Source organism: Aquarana catesbeiana, linkage group LG08 (assembly GCF_042186555.1).
Source record: "Aquarana catesbeiana isolate 2022-GZ linkage group LG08, ASM4218655v1, whole genome shotgun sequence".
NCBI classification, from domain to species: Eukaryota; Metazoa; Chordata; class Amphibia; order Anura; family Ranidae; genus Aquarana; species Aquarana catesbeiana.
Window position 1 is genome coordinate 267,549,702 of NC_133331.1, and position 17,267 is coordinate 267,566,968.

The 17,267-nt window shown below is 43.3% G+C and overlaps 1 protein-coding gene across 2 annotated transcripts in view; it reads right to left on the reverse strand.

The window, feature by feature from the left end:
- Nucleotides 1–17,267, reverse strand: part of LOC141106428 (collectin-43-like) — a 44,514-nt gene that overhangs the window by 22,186 nt on the left and 5,061 nt on the right. For both annotated transcript variants that reach the window (XM_073597204.1, XM_073597205.1), the window contains exons 2-4: nt 6,233–6,434; nt 5,192–5,290; nt 993–1,064 (exon numbers count right to left, since the gene is read on the reverse strand). In XM_073597204.1, the coding sequence (XP_073453305.1) occupies nt 993–1,064; nt 5,192–5,290; nt 6,233–6,416 (355 nt within the window). In that variant the 5' untranslated portion in view covers nt 6,417–6,434. The remainder of the gene's footprint in view (nt 1–992; nt 1,065–5,191; nt 5,291–6,232; nt 6,435–17,267) is intronic.

Consider the following 17,267-nt stretch of genomic DNA (forward strand, 5'->3'; position numbering starts at 1 on the left):
TAAAAATGCAATTAAAAGTGTTTCATCTTGGGATTACAGAATGATTTGTTTCTATGTTGTGGATAATAAGAGCCTGGGGAGGCTTGAATGGTTTATCAAAAGACAGCTGGGTAGGGCTGACACCATTCAGTCCACACACTTACTGTATTTGGTCATCTACAGTTAGACATCAAAGAAATCCTGGACAGCCGCACTCCAAAAATATTTGCCTTTATTCAATAAAGCGTCATCCAAAATACAGGTCACAGCAGAGTGAAACAAAGCTTACGCGTTTCGCACTACACAGAGTGCTTAGTCTAAGCACTCTGTGTAGTGCGAAACGCGTAAGATTTGTTTCACTCTGCTGTGACCTGTATTTTGGATGACGCTTTATTGAATAAAGGCAAATATTTTTGGAGTGCGGCTGTCCAGGATTTCTTTGATGTCTAACTGCTACAACATTGCCAGCACCTGGACTTCTAGACTGAAGGAGATGCCTTTTACTTTGATCTGACCCACCTGGAGCGGTGATACTCTCTCTCTATGTGGTCATCTACAGATATTTTTTTTTTCTGCTTGCACAGTCTTTGAAGGGAATACATTTGGGGAAATGTGTATGTATTGCAGAGATGCACTGTATGTTTGTTTTTTTTTTTTTTTTTGCAGTGAAATACACTTTTAATAAAGATGCCCCTATTTACCACATTGCCCTTAGAATATACTGTAGCTGCCAAATGGGCACTATTGTAGACCTAAAATGGCCCCTATTTACCATATTATCCATAATAATAGCTCTCATAAACATGAATGCTCAAGGGCCAATTTTGCACACCCAGCCCCTTTACTAAATTACTTCTAATATGAACTTCCTTACACCTAGGCCCCTATATCGAAAACCTAGTCATACCAGTTCACATTCAGCTATGGTACATATATTCTTTCCTGTGGTTTAATTTAAAGTCATACAAATCATTCATGTAAGCACAGAGGGTTCACTTTAAGTTCCCAGTTACCTGTTGCCCCGTTGGCTCCTCTTTCCCCTTTTGCTCCAGGTGGTCCAGCAACTCCTTGTAATCCAGGAGGGCCTAATTAGTCAAGTAAGAATAAAAGCTTTAGTTTAACCTGCTTAATTTTTGACTTCCCTGGTTCTTCCTTCACCCTCAACCAGTTTCTAACAGGACCTGTACCCTCAAAACCCTCAAAGTCTCAGGGCTGGGCTCAGCCCTGCCTTCTCAGAGCAGGCCGCTCAGCTGTCAGTTAATTTCCAGCTCCAATCTTTTCCGCAGTGACTCACCTGATGATGATATCCTGTTCGTCAGTCCTGCTGGTTACTTAAACTGTTCAGTTCAGTCCCTCTCTGCCTTCGCCTTGGTCAACACATCTAGAGACTCTCTCCTGTGTACCTGTTGAAGACTTGCTTGGCTGACATCCCCTCTAGTTCCTGATCCTGCTTGCTGTTCAACTACGCTGATTTCCTGGCCTGTCCTGTAGTACGCTGATCTCTGGCTCCCTAATGTTCTGGCTTGTCTGACTATCCATTACGGATACCGAACTCTGGCTATGATTTGACGTTGCTCTATTTACCTTTTTACTATTATTATTAATAAACAAGTGTGCTTTTAACTACACTTCTGTCTTGTTATGATTCATGGTTTCTGACAAAAAGCCCTACAGTTGCACAAGCAGTGAGAAGGAAGAGGTCCTTACAGACTGACTCTAATCTGTCTGGGAACCACCGCTCATTTTATAAAAGATCAGAATGAATATGTTCATCTCTAATAAAAATCTAAATACCAATCAAAAATGATCCCTTCTGATAGTACACATTATAACCAATATGCAGGTGCAAAATGATGTCTTATTTGTACAGAGCTACCTAGGGTTGGGTAGACTCCTCTACTAACAGCAGCCAAGCTGTGTTTGGGCTTGCAGGATCGGGTTAATCCAACGGTTTCAGAAATCCTAACTCTGACCCAGGCAAATCAAGAAACAAGAACCCTCCTCACAGTAGGTGAGCTAACACCTCCAGCTGTGATTGGCCTTGGGTTGAGTCTGTCCTGTATCCCTACCTCTATAAATTACTGGGAAAATGAACATTGTAATTCATCAGGAGCTTGTGCTAAACAAGGCAGATTGCTGGAATGTTCGGTGTGCTCCCACCAGCAGAAAAACACATAATGGTAAAGTATATTTTTGCTTTTCTCCCTTTTCAGTTAGTGGAAATTGACCAAATTTCTGTTTTTTTTTTTTTTTTTTTTTTTCTTCATGTGTAGATTTTGTTTCTTTACATATTCTATGCGCTTCCTGTCTGAGAATATTAACTTAATAAATAATTGGCTTTTTGTGTAGTAAGAATCCATACTCCCCAAAGATTGTTGCATTAAGTCACCAGTGTCTGTATGTACTTTCAATACAAGAAAGGAGACTGTACAAATGTGCAAGACCAAAGGTACTACTAGAATTCAGCTTTAACTGCTTTACTAACAAAACCCTCTGGGCTCCTTCCCACCAGACAGCTCTCTTTAGAGTCTCAGTCAGGCAAAGTGTCTGAAAGCAAACATCTCCTGCTGTACTTTTTTAAAGACCCATAGTGCTTTGCGTCATGAGTAAACACTGTTTTAGATGTTTTATCTTAAAACAAATATTTTATATACATAGTGAAAAAAAGCTCAGATCCTGTATTTCTCTTGTGTTTATATATATCTGTACCATGACCTTTTCTACAATAAAAACCGTTTGTAAACAAAAAAAAAAGAAAACAAAAGAAAAAAGCTCAGATATAAAACTTTGCTTTAAAAAATTGTAAACCAAAATTAGAAAAATTAAAACTAATTTGACTTAAAACCATTATAGTTTCCTGTTACTGAATAGGGATGAGCCCGATGTTCGAGTCGAACGTTAGTTGGACTTGAACATCGGGTGTTCGCCTGTTGGCTGAATAGCAAACAATTTGGGGTGTTCATGGCAAATTCGAAAGCCGTGGAACACCCTTTAAAAGTCTGTGGGAGAAATCAAAAGTGCTAATTTTTAAGGCTTATATGCATGGTATTGTCATAAAAAGTGTTTGGGGACCTGGGTCCTGCCCCAGGGGACTTGTATCAATGCAAAAAAGTTTTATAAACGGCCGTTTTTTCAGGAGAAGTGATTTTAATAATGCTTAAAGTGAAACAATAAAAGTGAAATATTCCTTTAAATTTCGTACCTGGGGGGTGACTATAGTATGCCTGTAAAGTGGCGCATGTTTTCGTTTTTACAACCGTCCCTGCACAAAATGACATTTCTAAAGGAAAAAAAGTCATTTAAAAGTACTTGCGGCTATAATGAATTGTCGGTCCCGGCAATACACATAAAAGTTATTGAAAAAAATGGCATGGGATTCCCCCACAGTCCATTACCAGGCCCTTCAGGTCTGGTATGGATATTGAGGGGCACCCCGTGCCAAAATAAAAAAAAAAAAAAATGGCGTGAGTTCCCCCTAAAAATCCATACCAGACCCTTATCTGAGCACTCAACCTGGCAGGCCGCAAGAAAAGGGGGGGACGAGAGAGTGCCCCCCTCCTGAACCGTGCCAGGTCACATGCCCTCAACATGGGGAGGTGATTTTGTGTAGCCCCCAAAGCATCTTGTCCCCATGTTGATGGGGACAAGGGCCTCATCCCCACAACCCTTGCCCGGTGGTTGTGGGGGTCTGCGGGTGGGGGGCTTATCGGAATCTGGAAGCCCCCTTTAACAAGGAGACCCCTATATCCCGGCCTCCCCCCGTGTGAAATGGTAACGGGGTACAAATGTACCCCTACCATTTTACAAAAAAGTGTGAAAATGGTAAAAATTACATGACATGGCTTGGGACAAGTCCTTTATTAAAAAATAAAAAATTAAAAATGTCCCACAAAGTCTTTTTATGTTCTTCTCTTGCTCCGCCGATGGACTGAAAAAGAAAAAACAAAAAAAACGCAACCGACCCACCTCCATGGGAGGCTCCCGCTGTATGACGCATCTTCGCTTTGACTTTTCTTTTATAACTGAGGGCGGGGCCACACGTGACGTTCCCGGGTGACCCCAACGCACAGGGACCTCCCTATGGCTTTCCTGGGGCGTCAGAGGGGGCGGGGCCACCTGTTTACGTAACTGAGTGGCCCCGCCCCCTCTGTTGCTACGGGGAAGCCATAGGGAAGTCCCATACATTTGCACCCCGTTACCATTTCACACAGGGGGGAGGCCAGGATCTGGGGGTCCCCTTGTTAAAGTTGGCTTCCAAGTTCCGATAAGCCCCCGCCTGCAGACCCCCACAACCACCGGGCAAGGGTTGTGGGGATGATGCCCTTGTCCCCATCAACACGGGGACATGGTGCTTTGGGGGCTACCCCAAAGCACCCTCCCCATGTTGAGGGCATGTGGCCTGGTACGGTTCAGGAGGGGGGGCGCTCTCTCGTCCCCCCTCTTTTCCTGCGGCCTGCCAGGTTGTGTGCTCGGATAAGGGTCTGGCATGGACTTTTGGGGGACCTCCACGCCATTTTTTTTTTTTAAAGTTTGGCGCGGGGTTCTCCTTAAAATCCATACCAGACCCAAAGGGCCTGGTAATGGACTGTGGGGGAATCCCATGCCGTTTTTTTTTTTTAATGACTTTTGTGTGTATTGCCGGGACCGACAATTATAACCGCGAGTACTTTTAAATGACTTTTTTCCTTTAGAAATGTCATTTTTTGCAGGGACTGTTGTAAACACGGGAAACATGCGCCACTTTACAGGCATACTATAGACACCCCCCAGGTACGAAATTTAAAGGAATGTTTCACTTTTATTGTTTCATTTTAAGCATTTTAATAAAATCACTGCTCCCTAAAAAACGTCCGTTTATAAAACTTTTTTTTTTGCATTGATACATGTCCCCTGGGGCAGGACCCAGGTCCCCAAACACTTTCTATGACAATACCTTGCATATAAGCCTTTAAAATGAGCATTTTTGATTATTCATGTTCGTGTCCCATAGACTTTAACGGCGTTCGCGTGTTCTAACAAATTTTTTGCCTGTTCGTATGTTCTGCTGCGAACCGAACCGGGGGGGTGTTCGGCTCAACACTCTTACATGAATATCTTGTCATGTTTCACCTGTTTTCAACCAATGAAGACCACTACTGTACACTTTATAGCATGGAGTCAATTCTTGAATAGGCAGGAAATCTATTATGTTTTTCTACAGTTTAGAGATTACCTGAAGTTCCTCTGTCTCCTGTTTCTCCCTTTGGTCCTGCTGGCCCCTGCTCTCCTCTTGGTCCAGTTTGTCCAGTTTTTCCCGGTGGTCCAGTCAGACCTAGTTATGGAATACATCTTAAGAGTTAAAATCTCTCATCGGATATATTGTTTCATGTTAAGCAGGGGAGTAACTACTGATCATAGGACCCCAGAGCAAAATGTTCATGAGGCCCACCAGCAAAATTTTGATGGGGGCCCCCCCAGTGACCTAATACCCAAAATACGTTTTAATGCACACAAACATAATTTAGTCCAAATGTATTTTTTACAAAATAAGAGGTACTGTCTAGTAAATAGATTCCAAACATGTCAAGCCTAAAATCTATGAACGCAATGCCTCTGAAAGGGCAAAAAATTATGGAAGTCAAAATGATCAGTAGGTAACTACAACTCATGAGTTTATTAACCATTAATGAGGGACCTTTTTTACTCTATGCTCTGCAAGAACTTAACAGTGGTCGGGAAACTCTACAGCTGCCCAAATCACTTTTAAACAAAAAGCTCAGAGCCTGCTGAGCAAAACTGGAATGGTTTAACCACTTTGTATGTACTGGACATGATCCAAAAAGGTTAAATTGTGGAGGTTTTTTTATGAACTACAAACAACTCTCAGTTTTTAACTGAGGAGAATCACTCTAGATCACTTTTTGTTCAGGAAGACTGCATTAGTCATACAGAGTAAATTTTACTGCTGGCCAGAATCTCAGAGGACAATATACCTACACTATAAAGAGAGGTAGTCAAATTTTTCTTAGTGCACGACCTGCAAAGGGGATCTGTGTAACAATTCCGAAGGTTCTTCCTGTACTATTGACATCAGCTCTTCTTGATTGGAAATGGCTATTGTTAAGTATGAGCCTGCTAAATAACATGTTGGTATAATATTGGGGGGTTTCCAGACCTCCAGAAACCACCCGGTGAAGTATTGGGCTATAGATCTTTCACTAGATACACAGCCCATTCACTTGATACACACACATAAGTTAAAAAATCGTTTTACCTGGTTCACCACTTTCCCCCTTTTCTCCATTTAACCCATTGATGCCTGGTAGACCGTTCTTCCCAGGAGCTCCACATGTGATGATTGAGTAGGCATTCTCATCAGGGTCTTGGCATATCTGTGTTCCTGGAGTCACTAATGCCACATGGAGCAAAAGTAGACCAAGAACTTTCACAATTGACATATTCCAAATATATCTGTTCTGTAGAAAGAAAAAAACATTTGCCTTGTTTGATCATCTCCCTTGTTTATTGCTATATTGCACCTATTAATTGCTGACAAAAATATTTTTGGTATATCAGAGGATTTTGTATATTGGTATGGATCTATTTTAATGATATGTATATTGAATAAAATGTAATACTTTTTTAAGAAAGGTTTACTTTTTTGTATGACATATCTCTTTAAAGTCTCACTGGCAATTTGTTTGCCTGAGTGTATTTACAATGATTTTAGGGACTGAAATATCCCTGTTTCATGCACATAAGCCACTTTCTATACTAGGTGTAAAAACACTTCTGCTGATGTATTTGAAACAGACCTTCCACTTCATGGGTAAGGTCTACTTATTCGACAGTATATATGCATGTATATATGTATATGTGTGTGTGTATATATGTGTGTGTGTGTATATCTATATCTATTAGTGGGGACGGAAAGTATTCAGACCCCCTTCAATTTTTCACTCTTGGCTGAAATATAACAGTTTGCTAAAATCATTTAAGTTTATTTTTTTCCTCATTAATGTACACACAGCACCCCATATTGACAGAAAAACACAGAATTGTTGACATTTTTGCAGATTTATTAAAAAAGAAAAACTTAAATATCACATGGTCCTAAGTATTCAGACCCTTTGCACAGTATTTAGTAGAAGCACCATTTTGATCTAATACAGCCATGAGTCTTTTTTGGAAAGATGCAACAAGTTTTTCACACCTGGATTTGGGGATCCTCTGTCATTCCTCCTTGCAGATCCTCTCCAGTTCTGTCAGGTTGGATGGTAAACGTTGGTGGACAGCCATTTTTTGGTCTCTCCAGGGATGCTCAATTGGGTTTAAGTCAGGGCTCTGGCTGGGCCATTCAAGAACAGTCACAGAGTTGTTGTGAAGCCACTCCTTTGTTATTTTAGCTGTGTGCTTAGGGTCATTGTCTTGTTGGAAGGTAAACCTTCGGTCCAGTCTGAGGTCCTGAGCACTCTGGAAAAGGTTTTCGTCCAGGATATCCCTGTACTTGGCCGCATTCATCTTTCCCTCGATTGCAACCAGTAGTCCTGTCCCTGCAGCTGAAAAACACCCCCACAGCATGATGCTGCTACCACCATGCTTCACTGTTGGGACTGTATTGGACAGGTGATGAGCAGTGCCTGGTTTTCTACACACATACCGCTTAGAATTAAGGCCAAAAAGTTTTATCTTGGTCTTATCAGACCAGAGAATCTTATTTCTCACCATCTTGGAGTCCTTCAGGTATTTTTTTTAGCAAACTCCATGCGGGATTTCATGTGTCTTACACTGAGGAGAGGCTTCTGTCGGACCACTCTGCCATAAAGCCCCGACTGGTGGAGGGCTGCAGTGATGGTTGACTTTCTCCAACTTTCTCCCATCTCCCGTCTGCATCTCTGGAGCTCAGCCACAGTGATCTTTGGGTTCTTCTTTACCTCTCTCCCCAAGGCTCTTCTCCCCTGATAGCTCAGTTTGGCCGGATGGCCAGCTCTAGGAAGGGTTCTGCTCGTCCCAAACGTCTTCCATTTAAGGATTATTGAGGCCAATGTGCTCTTAAGAACCTTAAGTTCAGCAGAAATTTTTTTTGTAACCTTGGCCAGATCTGTGCCTTGCCACAATTCTGTCTCTGAGCTCTTCAGGCAGTTCCTTTGACCTCATGATTCTCATTTGCTCTGACATGTACTGTGAGCTGTAAGGTCTTATATAGACAGGTGTGTGGCTTTCCCAATTAAGTCCAATCAGTATAATCAAACACAGCTGGACTCAAATGAAGGTGTAGAACCATCTCAAGGATGATCAGAAGAAATGGACAGCACCTGAGTTAAATATATGAGTGTCACAGCAAAGGGTCTGAATACTTAGGACCACGTGATATTTCAGTTATTCTGTTTTAATAAATCTGCAAAAATGTTAACAATTCTGTGTTTTTCTGTCAATATGGGGTGCTGTGTGTACATTAATGAATTAATGAGGAAAAAAATGAACTTACCAGTAAATGATTTTAGCAAATGGCTGCAATATAACAGAGTGAAAAATGTAAGGGGGTCTGAATACTTTCCGTCCCCACTGTGTATGTATGTATGTGTATAATATATATATATATATATATATATATATATATATATATATATATATATATATATATGTATATGTATGTATGTGTGTGTGTATATATATATATATATATATATATATGTATGTATGTGTATATATATGTATGTATGTATGTGTGTGTGTGTGTGTGTGTATATGTGTGTGTATGTATATATATATATATATATATATATATATATATATATATATATATATATATATATAATTATAGGAGATGCAATCTCAATCTTTGCAATATTTTTTTTACGCCAAATCTTCATGCATATTACAAGCAGAAAAATGACTTCATACTATATATCTATCTCTAGAGAGATACAGGTATATATACAGTGGATATGAAAAGTCTACACTATCGTGTTAAAATGTCAGGTTTCTGTGATCTTAAAAATAAGACACAGATAAGTAATTTCAGAACTTTTTTCACCTTTAATGTGACCTATTAACTGTACAACTCAGATGAATAACAAACTGAAATCTTTTAGGTGGAAGGAAGTAAAACTAAAATCACATCACAGAAACCTGACATTTTAACAGGGGTGTGTAGACTTTTTATATCCACTGTGTGTGTGTGTATATATGTAGATAGATAGATAGATAGATAGGTAGATAGATAGGTAGATAGATAGATAGATAGATAGATAGATAGATAGATAGATAGATAGATAGATAGATAGATCCTCCATACTAGCCTTTGGTTTTCAGGTCTCAGGGAACCCCTATTAAAATAATGTATTAGGGGTCAATTGAAAGAACACTTCTTAAATTGGAAGTCAGTGGAAAGAATACCCCTTACTTTAGTGATCATTGTGAAGAACACCCCATACATTGGTGGTTAGTGAGAAGAACGCCCCTTACATTGGTGGTCAGTGGGAAGAATGAACCTTACATTGGTGGCCAGTGGTTATAATGTTCCTTACATTTTTTGATCATTAGGAAGAACACCCCTTACATTGGTGGTCTTTGGGAAGCATGCTCCTTACATTGGTGAGCAGTGGGAAGAATGATCCTTACATTGGTGGTTAGAGGAAAAAAATACTTCTTTAAGTGGTGATCAGTGGAAAGGACGCCCCTCACATTGGTGATCAGTGGAAAGAATGCTCTTTACATTGGTGGTCAGGGGGAAGTATATGCCTTATATTGGTGGTCAGAATGCCGCACTTACCAACAGCTAAAAAGATGTTATGTCACTAACTCTGCCAAATGACCTTGAACTACACAGGCACCTTTAGATGAAAGGTCAATCAGCCACAGCTCAATGAGCCCTTAGTAACCCCTGGAGGAGCCCTGCCTGAGAATGGCAGCTCTATACAACTGTTACGAGGGGTAACATTCAAACCGTGACTTCTGCTTTTTTATAATAAAACAAGAAATTTCAAAGAGTGGAAACTGCATTTATTTTTCGGCATACTCACCTGCTACATTTATACACTTAGCTCAGTGTTTAACTAATGCCTTTAACGCTTTGGCATAGAAACATTTGTCAGTATGCCTAAATCATCCAAGGACAGCCTGCTTCACTTTGTCATCAGTGCTGAAATGTTAACCTCCAATGAAATTTTTTAGGGGGACAGGTTATGGGTTGATTATCAAGGTTCAAGTGTTCCATGCGCTAAATAAGCACAGGATTGACTGATGAGGGCGCGGCTGGGAACCACCATGGCTGACAGCGTGAGGATAAAAAAAAGCCGATCACCGACTTCAGTGCAAGGGACATCAGTCCCAAAGAGAAAGAGGCAAGGCCACCTCATCTGTGCCCACCAATACCTCCTTCCAATGCCACCTGCCAATGCCCACAGTGCCACCTGCCAGTGCCCACACAGTGCCACGAATGAGTGCATAAGTGCCACCAATCAGTGCCACCTATCAATGCCCACCAGTGGTGCCAATCGGTGCCTCATCAGTGCCACCTAGCAGTGCTGCCTATCAGTGTCACCTACCAGTGCCAAACAGTGCCCATTACTGCCACCCATCAGTGCCCATTACTGCCACCTATCAGTGCCCATCACTGCCAGCTATTAGTGCCCTTCAGTGCCACCTATCAATGCCCTTCAGTGCCGCCCATCAGTGCCACCCATTAGTGCCCACCAATGCCAGCTCATCAGTGCCCACCAGTGCCGCCTTATCAGTGCCCATAAATGCAGTCTATCGGTGCCCATCAGTGCAGCCTATCATATCCTCATCAGCGTACTTCAATGAAGGAGAAAAATTACCTGTTTGCAAAATTTATTAACAAAATATAAAACGATTTTGTATATTTTTTTTAAACTTTCGGTCTTTTTTAATTTTTTTAACAAAAAATGTGACGTTCCTCATTTAAAGTCCCACTAATTTCCTTTTTATATAATACTATAATTACAGTGCCTTGAAAACTATTCACCCCCTTGGCTTTTTACCTATAGTGTTACATTACAGCCTTTAGTTTAATGTTTTTTTTAATATGAATTATATGTGATGGATCAGAACACAATAGTCTAAGTTGGTGAAGTAAAATTAGAAAAATATATACATAAAACTATTTTTCCCAAGGCGTCTTTCAGGACAGCACCTGAGAGATAGCGACTCCACCCACCGGAAACAGGAAACACCTTCTTCCTCCAAACTTTAAAGGGAGGCGCCTCCCTACCATACCTCAGTTTTTGTGTTTCCTCCGGCCCGGAGGGAACATCTTTTTGAAGGGGAGTCAAGGTCTCTCAGATGCCTGGGAGACAGGGCTTCTTTTTCATTTTTTCCTCCTTTTTGGAGACCCGCTGTCCTCCCGGCCTACCCAAGCCTTGGCAGCGGTAGCAATCGGGCTCCTCTTCCCCTCCTGGTGCTCGGGGAGAGCCGTAGACCCGGTGATCCGCGCGGTCATAGGAGCGGCGGTGCGCGTGCGCCGCCGCCATGTTTTTTTGGCCGGCAGGCGCGGCGGAAGTGACAAGGCGGGTCACTGGGTCAGCAGAAGCGTCATTTCCGGCGTGGATGCGAGAGGGGAGGAGGGAGGACAGGAACTGGCGCCTACTTCCGCTTCCGGTCCGGTGCAGATGCACTATGGGAGTCCGGAAGCGGCATATGAAGCCACAGGTGGAGAGCTGCACACCAGAGATGGAGGACTCAGCGTCTGCAGCGGTGGGGACAGGCACAGGCGCCAGTAAAGCTCAGGTAGGAGCAGCAGTTTAAGTCTGCCTTTCTTCCTTTTCCTGGGTTTGGTCTATTTTCTTTTTTCTTACCCCCTAGTGGCAAGGGGCCTGTCTGGGCACTGGAGGCTGACTGGTTTCTTCTTAGTGCACCTGTGGGTGATTCTTGTGTAGCTGAGACCGGGTCTCACTAAAAGGTCCCCTGGTTTTTTTCCCTTTTTTGTTTTTTCTCTCACAGGCTAAAAGCTCTGACCCAAAAAAGAGATGTCCTTCTTGCAGGGCCAAAATGGGAGAAAATTGGAAAAAAGTCTTATGCAGTACATGCTTCACTTCTTTAGTTAAGGAGGAATCAGCTTCGGTTTGTGATGATCTGGTTGCCTCTGTAAAGAAGGAACTATACGCCACGATTCAGACTTTTCGTGACTCTTTAGTTAATCCAGCTGCTAGTCAGCCATCCACTTCTGAGGCTTCCCAGGGTTCTATTTCTTTCCCCATGGTAGAAGTTTTACCTGAAGGCCCCCCTATCAGGGAAGAGCAGTCCCCTACTCCTTCCGTTAAGGATTCAGAGGAGGAGGGTGAGGAAGCGGAGGTGGCTCCTTCCAAATTTAAGCTTTCCCTAGAGGAGGTAGACGGACTCCTTAAGGCTATCCATGTTACACTTGGCTTAAGTGAGGAAAAGAAGGAGTTATCTCTTCATGACCGCATGTATGCAGGGTTAAATGAGCCTAAGGGGCGAACATTTCCAGTTCATTCGGTCATTTCTGACGCCATTACTAAAGAATGTCAAGATCCAGAGAAAAAGCCCTTTTTTTCCAGAGCCCACAAAAGGCGCTTCCCTTTTGAGGAGGACCCTTCTGCGGTGTGGAATAAGGTGCCCAGGTTGGATGCGGCCTTTTCACAGGTCTCAAGATCCACAGACCTGTCTTTTGAAGACATGGGTGTTCTAAGGGATCCAATGGACAAACGCATGGATCTTTTGCTCAAAAGATCATGGCAATCAATCATGAGCAATTTAAAACCAGCAATGGCCACAACCTGTGTAGCCAGGAATCTGGAATACTGGGTGAACCAACTTAGATCTCATATAGTGGCAGATTCCCCCAAGCAGGAGATCTTAGATTCCTTTCCTACCCTGATTTCTGCGGTTGCTTATATTGCTGATGCTTCGGCTGAAGCTATCAAGATGTCAGCTAGGTCTGCAGCTTTAGCAAATGCTGCGAGAAGAGCTTTATGGCTAAAAACCTGGCCAGGTGATGCAGCTTCAAAGAGTAAACTTTGTGGTATCCCCTTTTCAGGTGACCTTCTTTTTGGCCCAGATCTAGATAATATCCTAGACAGAACTGCCGATAAGAAGAAGTCCTTTCCGGTCAAAAAGAAAAAGCAGACCCCAAAACGTCTTTTTCGACCTCAAAAAACTCAGCAGCAACAGCAGGAAAGTAAGTTTCAGGGCAGGAGGAAAAATTGGTCTGCGCAAAAGGCGAAGGGCAAAGGTGGAATTCTCTTCCGTCCTCCTTCACAGGCCGAAAACTCACAATGACTCATCTCTGCGGGTCGGCGGAAGATTACGAGAGTTTCTTCCGCAGTGGTCAGTGATAACTACAAATCAGTTTATTCTGACCACTCTCTCGCAGGGTTATACTCTCGAGTTCGCCAGAAGCCCCCCAAGAAGGTTTCTGGTAACAAATGCTCCTCGAGATCCAATGAGGGCCCTGGCCATGAAATCCTCTCTGGAGGAACTAATGCAACAGGGTGTAGTAATCCCAGTGCCACCAGACGAATGGCACGAGGGCTTCTATTCACATGTCTTCCTGGTAAAAAAACCAACAGGAAGATTTCGTTTAATTCTAAATTTAAAGCCACTAAACAGAGCCATCAAATACAGAAGGTTCAGGATGGACTCAATTTTCACCGCCAGAAATATTCTGACTCCAGGTTGTTTCATGGCGTCAGTGGATTTAAAAGATGCATACCTGCATATTCCAATCTCATCCCAGTCCCAGGGGTTTCTCAGGTTGGCGGTAAGGTTGGAAGGCAGAATTCAGCATCTGCAATTCAGAGCCCTACCCTTCGGGCTATCATCCGCACCCCGAATTTTTACCAAAGTAATGGCAGAGGCCCTAGCTCCGCTGTGTCTTCAGGGAATCGCAGTAATTCCTTACTTAGACGATCTGCTATTTTTCGCCCCCTCAAGAGAGGAGCTGAGGAGCAATTTAAGCAGAGCATGCAGCCATTTGGAGTCTCTAGGTTGGATCCTAAATCTCCAAAAATCTTCCCTGGAACCATCTCAGGAGATTCGGTTTCTAGGGTATATAATAAATTCGGTAAGCCAAAAAATTTTTCTTCCTTCAGAGAAGAAAGGAAAAATCCAGGATACAGTGTCTTTTTTGCAGACCAACCAGCAGCTGACGGTAAGATTGGTCATGTCAGCCCTGGGGGTTCTGACTTCGTCAATGCCAGCTGTTCAGTGGGCAAGACTACACTTCAGACATCTGCAGGCTTTTCTTCTGAGATCTTGGGATCACAATTTAGAATCCCTAGACTCAGAGGTAAGAGTTCCAACCCAAGTGAAGAGGTCACTATGGTGGTGGAAAAGGCAGGATATCCTATCGGAGGGGTTGGTCTGGGCCTTTCCAATCGAAAAAAGGCTGACAACCGATGCCAGTTCCTGGGGTTGGGGAGCCCACCTAGAAAAAGGTTTCACTCAGGGAAACTGGTCCAGGAAAGAGGCGACCAAGTCCTCAAACTGGAGAGAGCTCAAGGCGATCGACTTGGCTCTGAAGTCATTTGCTCAGGGGCTTCAGGCCCAGCATGTTCAAATACTAACAGACAATGCCACGGCAGTGGCTTACATAAACAGGCAGGGAGGTACAAGGAGCAAATCGCTGCAAGTACTAGCCATGAGCATTCTCCGTTGGGCAGAAGGACACTTGCTGTCGTTATCAGCAGTCCATCTAAAGGGATCCCTGAACGGAGTGGCGGATTTCCTGAGCAGAAACCCCATTCGGGAAGCAGAATGGTCGCTGAACCCAGAGGTTTTCGCCATGATTGTCGAGAAGTGGGGGCTGCCAGAGGTGGACCTGTTCGCCTCAAAGGAGAATGCCTTGGTTCCGCAATTTTTTTCCCTAAGCAATCACGACGGGTCACTAGGAACAGATGCCTTGGCGTATCCATGGAGATTCCATCTCTGCTACGCTTTCCCCCCATTTCAGTTAATTCCCTTAGTATTAAGAAAAATTCAAAGGGAAACGGTACCGGTTGTCCTAATCACGCCCTTTTGGCCAAGAAGGGCTTGGTTTTCAACCGTTCTGAAAATGGCGGTCAGGCCTTATTGGCATCTGCCCCTCAGGCACGATTTACTATTTCAGGGACCGGTAAATCACCCAGAGGTAGCCACTTTGGCGCTCACTGCTTGGTATCTGAAGAGCAGCTCTTAAGGAGCAAAGGTTTTTCCAACCGGTTAATCTCTACGCTATTATCCAGTAGGAAAAGGGTGACTAGAAATATCTATTCCAAGGTCTGGAAGGTTTACAATACGTGGTGTAATTCATCTGACCAGGACCCAGGGAGTCTCGTTACCATTCTGGAATTTTTACAGGTTGGTGCTGACAAGGGACTAGCAGTTAGTACCTTGAAGGTACAGGTGGCTGCGCTAGCAGTGTTCCTAGAAAGATCTGTGGCCTCAGATCCATTGGTAACCAGATTTTTCAGATCCCTTACGAGATCCAGACCAGCACCACTTAGGTTGTTTCCCAAATGGGATCTGTCGATAGTCCTCCAGGCTCTAACAAGGAGTCCCTTTGAACCTTTGGAAGAAGCGCCACTTAGATATCTCACTTTTAAGTCTGTGTTTCTGATTGCCATGGTCTCTGCACGAAGGATCAGTGAGCTTAATGCTTTATCAGTTAAGGAACCCTATTTATCTATCTTCCCAGATAGGGTTATACTTAGAACAGATCAGAAATTCTTACCAAAGGTAGCTTCAGTACAAAATCGTGTTCAGGACATTGTACTTCCGACCTTCTGCCCCAACCCAGTAGGGGAGAAGGAGACTTGTTTTCACATGTTGGATGTTAGAAGAGTTTTGTTATGTTACCTGGAAAGGACAAAGCTCTTTAGACGTTCAGATTCTCTGTTTGTGTTATTTTCAGGCAACAGGAAAGGTTGCCAGGCTTCTAAAATCTCTTTAGCAAGGTGGCTGAAGCTAGCCATTTCAGAGGCTTATTCGCATGCAGGCGTGTCTCCTCCTGCAGGAATTTCTGCACACTCAACAAGAGCATTAGCGGCCACTTGGGCAGAGAGAGCTGGTGCCACCCCTGAACAAATCTGCAAGGCGGCAACTTGGTCAAGTTTTCACACATTCGTGAAACATTACAGGCTGGACCTCACATCTGCTAATGATCAGGCGTTTGGCAGAAAGGTCCTGCAAGCTGTTGTCCCGCCCTAAGGGGGTAAGTCTCTGTTATCCTCTCAGGTGCTGTCCTGAAAGACGCCTTGGGAAAAACCAAGTTAGACTTACCGGTAACTTGTTTTCCAGAAGTCTTTCAGGACAGCAACATCCCGCCCTATTGTATTGTATATACTATGCTGTGACTAACGTATGTGTTTATGTGTTCCAGCCGGGGCCGGAGGTCTTCTCTACTACAACTGAGGTATGGTAGGGAGGCGCCTCCCTTTAAAGTTTGGAGGAAGAAGGTGTTTCCTGTTTCCGGTGGGTGGAGTCGCTATCTCTCAGGTGCTGTCCTGAAAGACTTCTGGAAAACAAGTTACCGGTAAGTCTAACTTGGTTTTTCAGAAATAAAAAAACTGATAATTGGCATGTGCGTATGTATTCAACCCCTTTGTTATGAAGCGCATAAAAGCTCTGGTGCAACCATTTACCTTCAGAAGTCAGATAATTAGTAAAATGATGTCCACCTGTGTGCAATCTAAGTGTCACATGATCTGTCATTATATATACGCACACCTTTTGGAAAGGCCCCAGAGGCTGCAACACCTAAGCAAGAGGCACCACTAACCAAACACTGCCATGAAGACCAAGGAATTCTCCAAACAAGTAAGGGACAATGTTGTTGAGAAGTACAAGTCAGAGTTAGGTTATAAATAAAATATCCAAATCTTTGATGATCCCTAGGAGCACCATCAAATCTATCATAACCAAATGGAAAGAAAATGGCACAACAGCAAACCTGCCAAGAGACGGCCGCACACCCAAACTCATGGACTGGGCAAGGAGGGCATTAATCAGAGAGGCAGCACAGAGCCCTAAGGTAACCCTGGAGGAGCTGCAGAGTTCCACAGCAGAGCCTGGAGTATCTGTACATAGGACGACAATAAGCTGTATGCTCCATAGAGTTGGGCTTTATGGCAGAGTGGCCAGAAAAAAGCCATTACTTTCAGCAAAAAACAAAATGGCACCTTTTGAGTTTGTGAAAAGGCATGTGGGAGACTCCCAAAATGTATGGAGGAAGGTGCTCCGGTCTGATGAGACTAAAATTGAACTTTTTGGCCATCAAAGAAAACGCTATGTCTGGCGCAAACCCAACACATTACATCACCCAAATAACACCACCACCATGTTTTTCA